Source organism: Phoxinus phoxinus (genome assembly GCF_949152265.1).
Source record: "Phoxinus phoxinus genome assembly, chromosome: 3".
NCBI classification, from domain to species: Eukaryota; Metazoa; Chordata; class Actinopteri; order Cypriniformes; family Leuciscidae; genus Phoxinus; species Phoxinus phoxinus.
The window spans coordinates 47,200,515-47,218,724 of NC_136878.1; the positions used below are offsets into that span (position 1 = coordinate 47,200,515).

The following is an 18,210-nucleotide window of genomic DNA, read 5'->3' on the forward strand; positions in this document are numbered from 1 at the left end:
AATATTTACAAAACAAACGAGCCCACCTCCATGTCTATATGTTCTGGTGCTGAGATATACGTTATTCATGTGTTTGTGTGGTTGCTAGGGTACTCTTTATGGTTAATAGGGTTTGCTTATACAGTTTATGGGTTGATATTTAAAGACTGTTTGCCAGTGACTCGAAAAAGGCCTACTCTGTGTTTCTACAATGTTCTGGTGCTGAGATCTTGCTTGTTTATGTTGTTTAATGGTTGCTAGGGTCCTGCAACTGGTTGCTAGGACGTGGCTATGAATTTGTTATGTCACTACTTATTGTCTACTTGATAGGCCAGGTCAAAAGAGCCCAACCTCAAGTCTCTCTGACCTTCTGATCCAAAGATATGATCTCACAAATTTTATGCCAATGTTAAGTCTATGGCACTTTTTTCAGCCGATTTATCGCCCGCTAGACGAACATTGTAAACCCGATCGCTAATAAAAGACATAGCACACCTCTCCTCAATACACCGGTCGATTTGACTCCTCATTCATGGGTCTGTGACAAACGGTGCAGGAGGAGTAGCATGTCGAAGTGTAGGTATGAGCAATAACAATAGTGATGCCTTGATAAATAAATAAAAAAATACTTACATCCTACGTCATTCTGAAACAGCCTTTACCGGAAGCCAGTCATTAGAATTTATAGAGTTATAATTATGGAAATTTTTCTTACAAAAACGCATAGCTTTGCTTCAGAAGGCCTTTATTGCGTAACCCCCTGGAGTCGCATGGATTAGCCTATCGCGTTTTATTGGGCTTCAATATCTCAGGTAGCATTCACTCCCATTATAAAGCTTAGAAGAGCCAGGATATGTTTTAATGTAACTCTGATTGTGAGTAAAATATGGGAGAATTATCATTTTTGGGTGAACTAACCCTTTAATAGATAGATAGATAGATAGATAGATAGATAGATAGATAGATAGATAGATAGATAGATAGATAGATAGATAGATAGATAGATAGATATCTGGATGTGTGTGTGTGTGTGTGTGTGTGTGTGTGTGTGTGTGTGTGTGTATGCGTGCGTGCGTGCGTGCGTGCGTGCGTGCGTGCGTGCGTGTGTGTGTGTGTGTGTGTGTGTGTGTGTGTGTGTGTGTGTGGCGGCTGCTGCTGCTCGATGTGTGTTGTGTTCACGCCTCCAGGAACTCCTTCAGCACCGCGGACAGAGACACATAGACACACACACACACACGCAGAGCTCCGGCTCTTTTGTGATGCTAAAGCAGCGCAGGTCATCAGGATCCTCCTCCTCCTCCTTCAGACTCCAGAACAACACGACGATTCAATCGAGACATTTGAGAAGTTGTAGAGCGACCGGAACACCGAGGAGCCCGTGGCGTTTCTTAATGAATTATTTTGCTGGGCATTTTGACCGCTCTTCTTTTTTCTTTTTCTTTTTCTTTTTTTCTCCCACTCCTATTCGTTTTTTTTATTATTTTGTTTTCTTAACCATAATTATCATCCAGTTCGCGTATTTTAATCTGTGTCAGAATGTTGTTAGAACATCCGGGATCAAGTTGTCAGAATGCTGGAAATTACAGCAGATACAGCGCGAGTCAAGGTAAGAGAGCTCTGCTTTATTTGCTTTGCGCGATTTAACGGGGAATGTGTTTATTAAATGATACACTGATCTGTGACTGTCAATCAAACACAAGAGCAACACAGCCAGAAACCCGGCGAATATCACAGCGCGTGTAACGTTTCATTACGCGGCATCGATGGCCTGTTTGAGTGGACGTGTTTAGAAATGTTCATGTTAAAAAATTAAAAAAAACTACTACTTAGATATTAATAACTCAATTTGAATAACTAACTTAACAATTACAGCCTGATGTCATTATATGCGCTTTTAAAAATAAAGGTTTCAAACGGGTTTTTACGCAGCGATGCTTGAAGAGCCGGTTTGGTTCCCATTAATGGTTTCTTAGTGTAAAGAACATTTTACAAATCTAAAGAACGTTTTTCCACTATACAGAACCACAGATGCCAATACGAACATTTTCTTTCTTTTGTTCTTATTTACTGACATTTCTTTAAAATGCGTTTGTGCTTTTAACAAGCGTGGAACCATGATCTGAGCTCATCATTACAATCGGCTCCCATTAACAATGTTTTCTTAGTGTAAAGAAAAAAAATAACATTTTAAAATTCTATAGAACCGTTTTCCACTATAAAGAACCTTCTGTGCATTGGATTCTCAATGGAACCAATAACGAACCTTTCTTTCCTCTCTCTTATTTATAACTACATTTCTTTAAATGCTTTTAACAAGCCCGAGACCATGATCTGAAGAGCTAATAATTACACACCAAACACTTTATGATAATCTTTATTAACTTTCCTAAGTTGTGTTTTTTCCTCTGAACACCCGTCTGTCGGATGCCGTATGAATATGTAATGAGCAACATTGTTAGCGCGCGGAACAGATGTGAAGCGCGTGCCGTCACCGTTGCCATGAGAGACCCACGAGTGGACCAAAGCTCGTCCACGCGCACTTTAAAAGCCCAACAGGTATCGGGTTCCGTTCAACAGGTGCAGCACCTGAACCACACACACACACACACACACACTTGAACTACATTAAACACTATATGTGTGTTTTCTGAACGCGTTCTGTTCATCCAAACGGGCTTTCTTTGATAGGCTATTTAACAGTCGCCGTATTTTAAATGTGAATAATTATGAATTACTAACAACATGTGGCTTAAATACTACAAGTTGTTCATTGTGTTATTCGCAAAAACGATCACAGCAAAATAAATAAATAAATAAATTCGAAATGAAATGACTGGCCAAAACTGCGCTTTTCCCCGCCAGATTTTGCTACATCAAAGGTGAACAGGTCAATGTGACATAAAAATGATGAATCTGAAAGTAAAGCAGGAACATTGCGGCACTTTCACCGACACGTGCTTCATAAAGTCAGAAAATCCGGCAAACGTGGCATTGATTTTGAGTTTATCATGTGGCACTGAAGCTGATTTCCCAAGGCACAGCAGATCAGTGTCGATAAAATTCATCAGCTCGATCAGCATTTCACACAACTGTCTCCTCCGTCCTAAAGCAAACAGTTGTCCGATTCGAATCAATGTAGCAAAACTGACCGATCTGGATTTAAAAGTTCCTCTTTATCGCTCTGAAGAAGGAAACGCGTTGCGACGAATTACAGGCCGGATTCATTTCTAGTGAATCTGGTCACTCTAATAATTCATTCGTTTTGCATTTGCATTTTGCATTTATTAAGTGTATTTAATAAACTAAACTAAGTCGGTGTCAAAATATACTGTCCGCTTTTAGTAGAAAAATAATGCGTGGAAATGGCTTGATTTAAATAAGCTCAATTTCGCCGTGTAATGTGTGTATGTGAAGAAAATGTCTCTCTGACGAAAGTAATTCAGATATGCACTGTTTTTGACCTTGCACTCATTTCATAAGTGAATGGAAGTACAACATCTATGAATGCATTTTCTGATCGGGTGCTTTAGAAATGTGTCGCGCGCTTCTTCATTAATTGCTGCGGTTTTATTTGGTATTTTGAACAGTCTGTGGACATGGAGATTTGTCAGATGGACACACACATGTTTGTGTGTGGGGAAACACTAATCGCTGCTCATCATGTCATGTGAATAGTTGAATGCATCATACGACACATTTATGGCATATAGTTTGGTTTATGGAATAAAACTGCGGGTTCGTCGCGCGCTTCTTCATTAATTGCAGCGGTTTTGTTTGGTTTAGTATTTTGAACATGGAGATGGAGATTTGTCAGATGCACACACACACACACACACACACACATGCTTTTGTGTGAGGACACACTCTCATCATGTGAATAGTTGAATGCATTATACAGTTTGGGAATAAAAAAGTGCGGGTTTACGTGTCGCGCGCTCAAAAGAAGGATTATATGCATCATGAATTATTTTGTGCACGCTGTTGAGCAGCGAAGAAAGCTGGAGTTGCCTCTGGATTGTGCTTTTGTCCAGATGATGGTCTTCTGTGTTTATCAGTCATCAGAGGAACGGGGCGGCGTTATTCTGTCGCGCGTCAAACGCCACAAGGCGCAGAAGCCCAGCGCGCGACGCATCTGTCTCCGGCACGCGCGGTTATTCCTCCTCTTCTTCTTCCAGTTGTGATTTGCGTGTAACTCTCAGATGGTTATCAGTCACTCTTCATCAGGATAATGAGAATGGGTCAGAACAAGGCTCGCGATTCGCCGGAGATGCTCGTGGCTTTACTCACGCGCACAGAGGAGTTGCGGAGAGGTACACACTTATGATTTGGGGTTTTGTCAGATTGTTTTGCGTTTTCTGGAAGTATTAACATTACAGCTGTGATGCTCCGTGTGTGTTTAACTGCACTAGATGTAGGTAATTACAGCCGATGTTTTCCGCGTAATTTCACATCTCTCTGTAACGCTTCTCGCGCGCCTCTAATACTCGGATTAAATGATTGTGTGTCGGTGGATTAAATCTGAAACAGCGGCTCAAAACAACATATGTCTGCTCCAGCAAATCTCACGCGCGCCACGGGTACTGAGGTGCAGAATCCGTGTTTGGTGTGTTCTCGGTTATAGAAAAGTCCTCGGTGTGTTTTGCGGAAACGAACGATGAGAAAGAATGTCAGTTTTGCGGAAACAGTGAAGAAGCGGAGATTTCTGTCCGTTATTATAGAGGAATCATTAGAGATGTTGCCTGATTGAATAATTGATGCTCGTGCACCTGTTGATGACGTGTCTGGTGATGTCAGAGAGGATGCGTTAGATAAACGCGACGTGGCCTGTTTATTTAATTACAGAATACAGAATATCTCGAGTCGAGTGTGTGTGTATAGTGTGTGTAGTGTGTATAGTGGATGGTGACTTCGTGAAATGTTCATGAATTTGTGTAATAAAGATGTAATAAAGGATGTTTATGAAATGTATATAGATTTTTTTTTGCGAAATTTACCGAAGATAACAACAACAACAACAACAACAACAACAACGATGATTTATATTAATTTAATTAATAATAATAATCCAGTTATTTCAGTTTGGTGTGTTTATGCACCTGTCCTGCGCAATGCAAAGCGTGTTGCTTTTTTAACACAAGTTTAGATTGACATCATGAACACTTCTTGAATCAGCGTACAGTGTTCTCAGCTTTAGAATGATTACTGTAATAAACATCGCGTTGATTTATCACGAGACTGAGACATGCGCTAATACGGCATAATAATAACACAATTAATACAGTATTACTATTCATTTTAAATAATAATAACAACAATGATGATAATAATAATAATAATAATAATACTGTAGGCCTAATGGCGTTTTTATTATAAACTATTAGTTTACATAACACTTTATTTTATTTAGTAATAATAATAGGCCTAATAATAAGTAATAATCTATAACGCTGGAATTATTTTTATTTCGTATCGTTAAATTCCAGCAATTTCTTGTCATCTTATCGTTCTTTGATTTTTTTTTATGCTCTTTTGATATTAGACATATATAGCTGTAATAATTGTAATTGTTCATAAAGCAGGGCTTTCACACAGAATGCGCAATCATATCGTGTTGTGGATATGATCGGGTTTGCAGAGTTTGCTCGATGGTTCACTTGTAATAAGAAGACACACATGATGACTAGTGTTTACGAGATTAAAATAAACCCACACTAACAAAGACTTGTGTGACTTATTACTCGGTCAGGGCGATAATATAGTCCAGAAGAACACACTCTGCGCAGTTTCCAGACAGATCCAGCGCTTTAATTCCAGACAATTCGGTAGTGATTTATTTGGAAATAGAGAAAGGAGTTATTGTCTCTCCATTGAGAAGATGAACTTACACTGAACACCACTGGATATGGTCATCCTAAACCTTTAAGTTTAGATTAAGTATTTACATAACAGAACAGAACAAACAGAACGGAATAGAATAGAATAGAATATAATAGAATAGAATAGAACAGGCGAGAAAGAAAGGTGGGTTTTCGCGAAGAACCATTTCAAAACACAGTTCTTAAAATAAGCTTTTTTATGGTAGGAACATTTTAATAATCTGAATATTTTTTTTGCACAATTTAAGCCTTTTGTGCAATGGAAAAATGTTCTTAATGGAAACAACGTTGCCCATAAAGGACCTTTTTAAGAATAGAATAGAATAGAATTAAATAGCATACAGAATAAAATAAAATAAAATAAAATAAAATAAAATAAAATAGACATTTTAAAATAAATGTGCAATTTGGGGGGTTTCGCGGGTTTCCGTGCACCCTAAACAAACTTTTCCAAACACAGTTCTTATAAAAATAAAAATAAATTATATATTAATGGTACTAATTATTACATAAATAATCTGAATATTTTTTCCCACTATAAAAGCCTTTTGTGCAATGGAATGGAATGTTTTTAATGGAAACAAAGATGCCCATAAAGAACCCTTTGTTAGGTATAGTAGGCTATAGAATATAATATAATTAAATAGCATAATAGAATAGAATAGAATAGAATAGAATAGAATAGAATATAATAGAATAGAATAGAATAGAATAGAATAGAATAGAATAGACATTTAAAAATAAAGGTTCAGGTTCTGCAGAAGAGCCGGGACGGGTTTCCTCATCCCGTATATATATATATGGCCTATATGTGTAGCGCGCGATTTGATCTTCTAAATGCTTTTTTCCCCTCCACAAACCCAGTTATGTGATCACAGTAGCACTGAACAGAGCTGTTTGTCGGGGTTTTGTGCAGTGTGTGACTCGAGCGCTGTGTTGTCCTCCAGATGTCCCAGTGTGCGCGGGCTGTAACCAGCACATCGGCGATCGCTTCATCCTGAAGGTTCTGGATCGACACTGGCACAGCAAGTGCCTGAAGTGCAGCGACTGCCAGTCTCAGCTGGCCGAGAAGTGCTTCAGTCGAGGGGACAGTGTGTACTGTAAAGAAGACTTCTTCAAGTGAGTTCTTCATCCTCATCTTCATCATCATGCCTCCGATTACAAGACAGTATGTAAAGAGTGCAGATGCAGATTTGGTGCAATTAAGTGCAGTTATCTTTTTGGACTTGATTTTTGTTCGTGCAAGATATAATAATGATGCTTTTATATTTTATAAATTAAATACATTTTACGCTTGATTGCTCTCAAAACACAACATAATAGAATAGAATAGAATAGAATAGAATAGAATAGAATAGAAATGTAAAAAATAAAGGTTCCATTTTGTTGGGCTTCGAGCCCCCTAGAAAAACTTTTCAAAACACATTCTTCAAATAAAAATTTTGTATGGTTCGAATTATTACATTTTAATAATCTGAATATTTTCCTAAAGCCTTTTGTGCAATGGAAAAATGTTCTTAATTGGAACAAAGATGCAAATAAAGAACATTTTTAAGTGTCGAATATAATATAATAGTGTAGAATATAATATATATAGAATAGAATAGAATAGAATAGAATAGAATAGAATAGAATAGAATAGAATAGAATAGAAAAAGTGGTGATGCTGTGCAATTATTTTAGGATCTACTTGAATATGACATGTGTTCATGTAACCTATAATAATGCTGCTTTTGTATTTTTAAACTTATATATTAGAATTCGTTCGAGTGAGTTCTTCATCATCATGTGTGTGTGTGTGTGTGTGTGTGCGCGCGCGCAGGAGGTTCGGCACCAAGTGTTCCGCGTGCCAGCAGGGCATCCCCCCGACACAGGTGGTCCGCAGGGCGCAGGACTTCGTGTATCACCTGCACTGCTTCGCGTGTGTGGTGTGTAAGCGGCAGCTGGCCACAGGTGATGAGTATTACCTGATGGAGGACAGTCGACTGGTGTGCAAAGCCGATTACGAGACCGCCAAACAGAGAGGTATGCACAGCACGCGCAACATAGTGCGTATCTACAGCACGTTTTGTAGCTATATATCGTGCAATTTATACGCAATTTTTTTTTACGTGCATATGATAATGATACGCACTGTAAACCCCTTGGGTTTAATCCTTAGTGGTGTGGAGTACATGCGTATATAAAGTGCGTATCATATGCACGCGAAAACTGCATCATATGCATGTAAAAACTATTTGTTTGCGTATAAATTGCACGATAGATTCAATTCGCGCTGTAGATCCGCATTTCCATGAGATCGTGTTGATTCAGCAGATATATTTTGTTTGGGCAAGCACAGTTCTCTAAGTCTTAATTGTTTTACTCCTTGCATTCAATGGCCTCGCATTGACTGGCTGCGTTTAACTCTGAACTTAATCTTGCTGGTCGCGCGCTCGTCCATAAACATCTGACCCGGCTCGGGTAATTGCGAACCCGCCGGCCTCTGGATCGATAAGTGCATACAGAAGCGTTATAGTGCGAGCCGAACACACACACACACACACACACACACACACAGAGACGGACACAATCTGCATTCGGCGCAGTTTTCAGACAAATTCAGCGCTTTAATTCTAGATTAATCGGACGACGTATTGGGATTTATTTGGAAATAGAGTCTGGAAAGGAGTTCGTATCTCCATAGAGAAGATAAACTTACATCCTGAACGTCCAATACAGGGGTTTAAGTATTGACATAGAAGAAGCATTCTGCGTTCCACAGCCAAGAACAACTTTTCAATACACAGTTCTTAAAAAAAAAAAAAAAAAAAAAAAAAAATTATATTTCGAATTACGTTTTTATAATCCGATATTTTTTTTCCTCTGTATGAAATCCTTTTGTGCGATATGTTCTTAATGAAAACAAATATGTTTTGTTTCCATTTTTAAGAGTGTTGAATGGAATAGAATAGAATGAGTATGTATCTCGAAATAAGAAACGTAAATCCTAGAGTCTAATAAGAAATGCATTTGTTTCTTTCAATTAAAATACTATTTTAAATCACATTTCGTCCATTAGAGAGACGCAAGGTTGGTTGTGAATTATTGAGGAATGATTTCTGGAAGAGAAAGAGTCATTCATAGAGCAGATCAACTTACATTACAATGCATTCTGAGTGTCCAATGCCTTCACTTCACCAACATTCCGATTAGAATAGAATACAATAGAATTAAAAAAGTGTTGATGTGCAATTTAATCCAATAAAGTGCAGTTATCTATTAGGACTTGACTTTTGTTCGTGCAACCTATAATAATGATGATTTTGTATTAGATATTAATATGAAATTGTTAGCTACCAAAACAGAATAGAATAGAATAGAATAGAACAGAACAGAATAGAATAGAATAGAATAGAACAGAACAGAATAGAATAGAATAGAATAGAATAGAATAGAACAGAACAGAACAGAATAGAATAGAACAGAATAGAATAGAACAGAATAGAATAGAACAGAACAGAATAGAATAGAATAGAACAGAACAGAACAGAATAGAATAGAATAGAACAGAACAGAATAGAATAGAATAGAATAGAATAGAACAGAATAGAATAGAATAGAATAGAATAGAACAGAACAGAACAGAACAGAATAGAATAGAATAGAACAGAATAGAATAGAATAGAACAGAATAGAATAGAATACAAAAAGTGGTGATGCTGTGCAATTATTTAAGGATCTATTTGGACTTGACTTTTGTTCGCGCGGTGCAAGCTATAATAACAACGATGATTTTGTATTTTTAAACTTATATATTATATAATGTTACCTCACAAAACAGAATAGAATACAGTAGCATCCTCGTGATTTAAGAAGCGTCATTAAATGCAGTGACTGTGGAATATAAACGCATTCCTCTGGTCATCGCTCACACTGCTGTCCCCCCGCAGAGGCGGACTCGACTGCGAAGCGGCCCCGCACCACGATCACCGCGAAGCAGCTGGAGACGCTGAAGAACGCGTACAACAACTCGCCGAAGCCCGCGAGACACGTGCGCGAGCAGCTGTCGTCGGAGACCGGCCTCGACATGCGGGTGGTGCAGGTACACTCACACACACACTTACACACTCACACACACACTCACACACTCACACACTTACACTAACACACAACACAAGCGTGCGGTTATTCGTCTGACCGGTAAACATGCACTTCTATCTTTCCGTGATATTGTTTTAAACCCAGTTATAAATGTTACCAAACGAAGCACATTTTTTAGGTTAGCCGATGATTTACTGACAAATGTTGCATTGGAATACATCATTATACTATTTAATTTATTCAGCTATCATGCATTATTCCGTATTAATTTATTTACGCAATTATTCACTGAAAAAAAAAATCTTACTCGTGTCATTATAATTAGTTATTTAATGCAATCAAGTATCATGTATAATTCTCTATTTTTTAAAATGCTTCGTGCACTTATGCTTAACTAACTATTATTTAATGTAGAATATTTTACTTTTAGACACTGAATCACGCACATAATTCACAAATGCGTCACATGATCGCTTGTTTCGTTTCTGTTTCTGTTTTGATTATTGTGTGCATTTATCCAGTAGTATGTCATCATATCTTGTACCAGTGTTTATGTTAATTATATGAATAAAAAGAAAAAATACAAATTATTAAACATAAATAAAAATAAAAAAATAGAAACGTATATAAAAAAACTATATATATATATTTTTTATGTACGTTTTTTTATTTATTTTTATTTATGTTTAATATTTTGTATTTTTTATTTTTATTCATATAATATATATATGAATACAAAATTAAATAAAATAAAAAACAAAGTGTGTTATCTGTCAAAAACCAACAAGAGTAATTTGAATGATTATGACTGTAATTGTTTACTGGTGCCTCTGGTGTTTGTCAGGTCCAGTTGGGATGCTGTTAGAACTGACCCATGTTTCTGCACAGGTCTGGTTTCAGAACAGAAGAGCGAAGGAGAAGCGGCTGAAGAAAGATGCAGGCCGGCAGAGATGGGGTCAGTACTTCAGGAACATGAAGAGGTCGCGGGGCAGCTCCAAGTCTGATAAAGACAGCACTCAGGAGGAGGGCATGGACAGCGACGCCGAGGTCTCCTTCACAGGTGAGCACCGAGTGCATGAGCGATTACAGTCCAGTGTTGCAATGCTCAACTTCATCTTCTTTTATTCAAGAGCTGATGATTGAACATTTTCTGAAAAGCCTATTTATGAAGATGAATGTTTCGCCGAGATCAGTTTTTCAGTGAGACTTTTGCTCATAATTCTGGGGTCCATTACAAACATCAAAGGATATTTATTGTTGCATCATTAATATTTCTTTATTTTTGTTAGGGACTATAAATTTATGTTAGTTCCAAGTGTTCTAGTTCTATGAATATGCAAATGAGCCCCGCCTCCACTCACTCACTCACTCAGAGATCTACTGGTTGACGATCACACGTTGATCTGATTGGTTACACGGTTCTATGAATATGCAAATGAGCCCCGCCTCCACTCACTCACTCACTCAGAGATCCACTGGTGGACGATCACACGTTGATCTGATTGGTCAAGGTAGTGTGTGACGTCAGAAACACCAGCGATTTCAAACCGTGTGTTTGAGACTGTCTTTGGTTCACTGCAGTTTTAAGCAGAAAATACTCAGCAATGCTGTCCACTTATGAACTTACACATGTGTGTGTTAAAGCAGATTAATAACACCACATACACACATAAACTACATTAAAAACTGGATTTTCACCACTTTAAAGAACACTTTATGTCAAAAATTAGAAATGTCTTAAATGACTGGATAATGCTATCATGTTTAACTGGTTATTGAAACAAGCTGTTTAATACAAAATTAAAGTTAAAATTAAATTAAAATTAAAAAATGTATTGAAACTAAATCCATAAAGTGATGGACCCCTAAAATGTTCTGCGTTTAAAGGAATCTTTTCTGCTGTCAGTGAGCGGGTTATTTTATTTCTCCTCACAGCCCATAACTCCGATATTTTGTTGTAAATTTAAAAGTAATGCGTTACTTTAGTTACTTGAAAAAAGTAATCTGATTACATAACTCAAGTTACTTGTAAAGTGTGACCCCAACACTGTCTATCACTCACTTTTGTTTCTATCATTGTTATCACATCACAGAAAAATGTCTGCATTTATAAAAAAAAATTTTTTTTTACATAACTGAATATGATTATTACTGTTTTTTGAACCTTTGAACTGCATAATCTATCGCTCACGTGTGTTTGTCCCCACAGACGAGCCGCCCATGTCGGATCTGGGTCACTCCAACAGCATTTACAGCAGTCTGAGCGAAAGCTCTCCGGCTCTGAGTCGGCAAGGCGGATCTCACCCGGCGTTCCCACTGGATCACGGCGCCAGCATCATCCCCTCGCAGGACCAGTACCACGACCTCCAGGCCAGCAGCCCGTACAGCCTCCCGCAGTCTCCAGGCCCGCTCCAGGCTCTTCCCCGACACCCGCCGCTCATCTCCGGCCTGGTGTTCCCGGAGTCCCTGCCCATGGTGTCTCAGAACCCGGCCCAGAACATGACCCGAATGATGGCCGGCGGGAACGGGCCGAGCTCGGATTTGTCCACGGGAAGCAGCGGCGGGTATCCGGATTTCCCCGCAAGCCCGGCGTCCTGGCTGGATGAAGTGGATCATGCCCAATTCTGATGCACATTCGGAAAGAGACGGGAATTACTCAGTGGACGCCGAACCTTGAACCATCTCTATTGTTCTGTAGAGTTGGACATTTGGAAATTGGTTAGCGATGGAGACTCGAGTCTCGACGAGGACTTCTGATTGGTTCTACGAGGACACGACAGTGTGAGGAGCTTTTACCCATTCACACAACGATACAGATATAGGTCTATAGCAGAATCCACTCCAGAACTGTCCCAGACAGCAGTATAGTGTCGGCCCACATCTGGACCGCGAGTACCGGATCTGGGCCGCGTGTGTATCGGATCGTGTGTACCGGATCTGGGCCGCGTGTGTACCGGATCTGGGCCGCGTGTGTACCGGATCTGGGCCGCGTGTGTACCGGATCTGGGCCGCGAGTACCGGATCTGGGCCGCGTGTGTACCGGATCTGGGCCGCGTGTGTACCGGATCGTGTGTACCGGATCTGGGCCGACACTATATTGCTGTCTGGGACAATAGCGGCACAGAGAAACGATATCGTTGGAATCACTTTCAGAGTGATTTTTATTTTTATTTTTTCAGCTGATGAACCATAAAAAACATTGACAGCCAATCAGAATCCAGCCTGAGAATTTAAAGCGGCAGATACAGAAATAAACAAAACGATATCATGCCGATAGGCGTCCTGGTTGGATGAAGTGGATCATGTGATGCACATTCGGAAAGCGACGGGAATTACTCCGTGGACACCGAACCTTGAACCATCTCTATTGTTCTGTAGAGTTGGACATTAGGAAATTGGTTAGCGATGGAGACTCTGATTGGAGGACTTCTGATTGGTTCTACAAGGACATTGTGTGGAGCTTTTATCACACTAAAGGCACATTCACACAACGATAAAGATATAGGTCACCGGAATAACAGCACAGAGTAATGATATCTTTCAGAGTGTGTTTTTCCAGCTGATGAACCATAAAAACATCGGCAGCCAATCAGAATCCAGCCTGAGAATTTAAAGTGACAGAGACAGAATTAAACAGAACTGGATGTGGATCATGCTAATAGTTAGAAGACCATAACTTTTAATTATAAAACATGTTTTATTTATTTTTTATCTTCTCTCCAAATAAGAATTCAAGTCAGTTAAGTATTGTAGACCAAGAAAGAAGACGCTCGTCACCAGTCATCGTCCATCATTGCTGTTACTGATGTGTATAAATGTGATATCACCAGTTTTGGTCATTGCCAAATGTCTATGTACAATATATAACATTTTATCAATGTGGAGTCTTTATTTTTATACAACCCCCCCTTCGGACAATATGATCACAGAGACATTAGGACTTTGTATGTTTCACAACAGGGATAGACAAGTTGTAGTTGTTGTCTCTTTCTATTGAGTAGAAGTACCTCTATGCATTTGTGTGTTCTCGGACGTGTCTCGTTCCTTTCTCTGAGTTGGAAACGTCCTGTATGTGTTATGTGGAAAAAAAATGTTTTATGTCTTATTTATTCTCTCTGATGATGGTTAAGTGATTTAATAAATTTGTCAGTGAAATCCTCAAACAGCCATCGCTTCCTGGCAGAGATCTTTGTGTGTTTTTTATTTATTATTCCTTAATTTGCTAAAAGGATGCAGATTTCTGTGCTGTTTATAGCCGCTCCATTGTTAAAGACGCAGCCGCCATTTGATCCCAGTTTCTCCAGTGGCTCGTTTGGCAGCGAGAGGGTTAGAACGAGCTTGGATATTTATTTCTTTTTTTCCGAGATTAATCACATTGATCTTATATCAGGGCACAGATAATGGACCCGGATCTGGCTGAGTCTGCGAATTGCCGGTTTGGCTTGTGACCAAAGGCGTATCAAGAGTTCAACGCCTCTTTAGCCGAGAAACTCGATGCGGATCGGCACTGCGACATGGCGATCTGGAGATTAGCATGTTTGCCCCGACCGGACAGAAATATTCAATCCATTAGCAGTTTGTTTACTACTTCAAAGTTTGATTTGAAGTATCAAAGGCTGTGTGTCTTTTATTTAAAATGACGGTGTAGCTATGCACCCCCTAATAGCGTTGTTAGCATAATAATCGAATCAGCATAATAAAGAATTTAAAGGCAATTCACGGAAGCACATTTTACGCCACATAAGAAAAAAAATTATGCTTTTGTAAATTATAAAAAGTCGAAATTATGAAATAAGGCTTCTAAATCAGAATGACTACATAAAAGTCGAAATTATTAGCTACTTAAAAGGTCACAATTTAGACTTGTATCTCATAATTTTGGCTTTTTAATGTCATAATTGTGACTGTTATAATTTCATATTGTCTAGGCCTATAATAAGGCCTCTAACCCTCACTGTCAAGACTTATTATGTCATCATTTTGACTTTTTATGTGTCTATAATAGGCCTATATGATTTATATAAAAATTAAAATCAGACAAAAACCGTAAAATGGCTGTCATCATTTTGACTTTTTGTCAGATAGTTTTTAAAATAACTATTTTTATGTCTGATTATGATTTTTAAATCATAATCATATGGACATAACTATCTAGTGTGTATAGAATGCATTAGGACGTTCTAAGCCCAGTTCCACCACATAATAAAACAAACATGCTTTGGAAAATCTACATACAAATCATAATCAGGCATTAAAAGTCAAGACTTAGGCTATGGCACAATTTCTACTTTTTATGTCTGATTATGATTTTTAGTTCATACTTAAGATTTTCCAAAGCATGTTTGTTTTTATAATGTGGTGGAAATGGGCTCAGAATGTCCTAATGCATCTTCTACACCAGATAGTTATGCCTTCATGTCGAACTCAAGAGTTTTAATTAGATATTCTAAACATTCCTTATGTCTGGTAATCTTGATCGAAGTTTCAGGAATATGTGATGGAACATTTTCCAACAGCCGTAACTTCCATGTGCCATGATCTTTGCAGTAAGAGTATTTTAAAAGTGTTGGAGGATGGTGAAATATTTAAAAGTACAGTGTGTAACTTTTTTTTGTTCAATATTGACCGGGAAATTGCGTACAAACGTCACTCGCCCTTGTGTTTCTCACATCCATAAATAGAGAAAAGTTGCTCTGGTGTGTGTGTGTGTGTGTGTGTGTGTGTGTGTGTGTGTGTGTGTGTGTGTGTGTGTGTGTGTGTGTGTGTGTGTGATCCTTTCCATCTAGACTGGTTAAATCTCTTAAACCTATAGTAAGTGTTTTATAAGCAGAAGGATAATCTCTCTCTTTAGTTATTATAATTTAGTTATGAGAAAGAACCATATTCATCCACACAGAGCTGAAGCACGAACAAAACATGTTCTTCACAAAATGCAGTTTTGTTTTTAACCGCTAGAGAACAAAAAGTTACATAGTGTACATTTAACATAATAGAATGTGTTTTTTAAATTTATTTTTGTTGTATGGTGTTTCAAATCATTTAATATTTTACAAAGATACTTTTTTATGCATATATATCTAGGCTAGGCCTGTTAACAGCAACACAAATATTCGGCACGACAATTCTGTTCATTTTTTGCACGCAATTTTATCTGTTCATACCCATGCGTAAACAAGACGATGGATGAATTCATGAAAATCCAAATGCACGCTATGACAGTAGGTGGCGCTAAAAGAAAAGGAGAAATACCCCACTACACAAAGCATGAGACTTTCCCTTACTAAACATTATTTACATGTTTTCCAATGGCGTTCAGGTGTTTGTGTTCACTTGTGTTTATCAAACAATACCAAGAGTACAGAGAGGATAGCAGGGTCGCTTAGCAAAACAATCTGTTCGTAAACGCGCCAAATCTAGTTTATGTAACAGCAGCGGCTCTGGGCACGTGACCAAACCAGCGACTCTTATTGGTTGGCCAGTTTTCTTCGCAAAAAGTGCGATGGTAGAGATAAAAACACAAAACAATTCGTGCATTGTCGTCACGAACGCTCATGTTGGTCTGGACAGACGCGCATTAAACAAGTTCATTCAAATTTCACCGAAAAATTGTTCTTGGTGTGAACAGGCCCTAATGCATAATGATGGGGTTTGTGCTGAGGGACTCCAATCACAGTAGGTGTGTGTGTGTGTGTGTGTGTGTGTGTGTAAGCTTGGACTTATTTGTTTGTTCATTGGTGTTGCTTATGTTAGAAGTAGGCAAATTGTGAATGTTGTCTACACACTTTAGATGCGACAGTGTTGGTTGAGGCTACAGAACACATTTCAGTGTTGAGGACCTAATGGTTTGGATTTCCAATCAACACATCTAATGTGCATATTTTGCACCATAGGCCTACTTTCTTTGTTGAGAAGTGCCAAACGTTATAAGCTTGTTTCCGCTACAGAATAAAACATTTTAAAAGATTACTGCAACATTTCATATGATATAAACTCGTAATTGCGAGTTATAAAGTTCAAATCTAAGGGGAAAAATAAATTTTTTGTCAGAATTGTGAGTTTAGCCTATATCTTGCAATTCTGACTTTATATCTTCCAATCGCATGTTGTAAAGTTGCAATTCTGAGAGAAAAAAAAGAATCGCGAGTTTAAATCTCACAATTCTGACTTTATAACTTGCAATTGCGACTTTATATCACGCAATTCTGAGAAAAAGTGAGATAAAAAAGTAGCAATTATCCTTTAAAAAAAATTATTTTTATTCTGTGGCGGATACAAGCTTCCATACAAAAGAGAACAATATGTAAAGCTTTTTTTATATATTTTACATCCATTTTATTCCAAACTTTTAAGAAAGGAACTTCCCATTAGGACTTTTCACATTGTGGAGAATGAAATGTGTTCTAAGAACGTTTCATTAGGTTATTAAATAATATAAAAAAAATATTGGTTATCCAAACGTTAAGGGAACATTCCGATTGATAATTCTCCACACTTTATAGAATATACTTTTGAATGTTCTCTGATCGTTCTGAAACCTTTCAGGAAAAAGCATCCCGTAGGCCTCACCGATGTATAAATAATGCAAACGAAATTGAAATTCTCCTCCAGTCTGGTCAAGGTTACGACTCTGTCCGAAGTCTTTCTCTTCAGTGTTCTGGAAACTCTCGAGCGTCTAAATGAAGAGTGACTGGGTTCCTGTCGTCGCTTTAGCTGTAATTGTGCTCCAGTAACTCGAGGCCTGTGGGACTCCACAGAGACAATGCGTGTGAAAGCTCAGCTAATCTGAGCTCTGGTCAGCGCACGGGACCGGTTCACCGATGGATTTGTCAGTGAGGCGGGTGTTCACACTGATTACACAGACAAACGTGAGTTTTAAGACGGGTTTTCTCTTTTCTCTCACCTGAGATGCCACAGTGACAGGTGTGTGAGCGAGACACGACAAAGCCCAGATTACACGGGCAGATGTTCGCTGTGTGTGAACCGTCCCGAGTTAACCAGAGAGAGATTACCTTCACACACTCAGACTAACACAGGTGGGGTCGTGGAGCACTGACGCAAAGTGAATTTCCTGAAGTGTGTGTGTGTGTGTGTGTGTGTGTGTGTGTGTGTGTGTGTGTGTGTGTGTGTGGCCTGTTACATCTCAGGCTGATAATTTAAAATACACATTTCTGTTTTTGGTAACACTTTATTTGACAGTGTCCTTGTTACATGTACTTAGCAACAGTAAATTATGCATAATTACATTCAAATAACCCTCAACCAAACCCTAATC

The 18,210-nt window shown here is 38.5% G+C and overlaps 1 protein-coding gene across 2 annotated transcripts; it reads left to right on the forward strand.

Moving 5' to 3' along the window:
- Positions 1-1,218: 1,218 nt before the first annotated feature.
- Positions 1,219-14,119, forward strand: lhx3 (LIM homeobox 3). 2 transcript variants are annotated; one of them, XM_079607144.1, is made up of 6 exons: positions 1,219-1,585; positions 6,803-6,974; positions 7,678-7,880; positions 9,788-9,939; positions 10,827-10,998; positions 12,148-14,119. In XM_079607144.1, exons 1-6 carry the CDS (start codon positions 1,516-1,518, stop codon positions 12,564-12,566), a joined length of 1,188 nt encoding a protein of 395 aa, XP_079463270.1. In that variant the 5' UTR covers positions 1,219-1,515; the 3' UTR covers positions 12,567-14,119. The 2 variants fall into 2 exon arrangements, with proteins under 2 accessions (XP_079463270.1, XP_079463269.1); XM_079607143.1 differs by lacking the exon at positions 1,219-1,585 and adding an exon at positions 4,059-4,289 and having other exon boundaries at positions 12,148-12,805.
- Positions 14,120-18,210: the final 4,091 nt, after the last annotated feature.

Bases quoted from the DNA above. Each gene is read 5' to 3' on its own strand.
- lhx3 (XM_079607143.1), top strand. From the start codon at position 4,208: ATGAGAATGGGTCAGAACAAGGCTCGCGATTCGCCGGAGATGCTCGTG. The intron at 4,290-6,802 runs GTACACACTTAT...GTTGTCCTCCAG, and splicing joins CACAGAGGAGTTGCGGAGAG to ATGTCCCAGTGTGCGCGGGC. The intron at 10,999-12,147 runs GTGAGCACCGAG...TTGTCCCCACAG, and splicing joins CGCCGAGGTCTCCTTCACAG to ACGAGCCGCCCATGTCGGAT.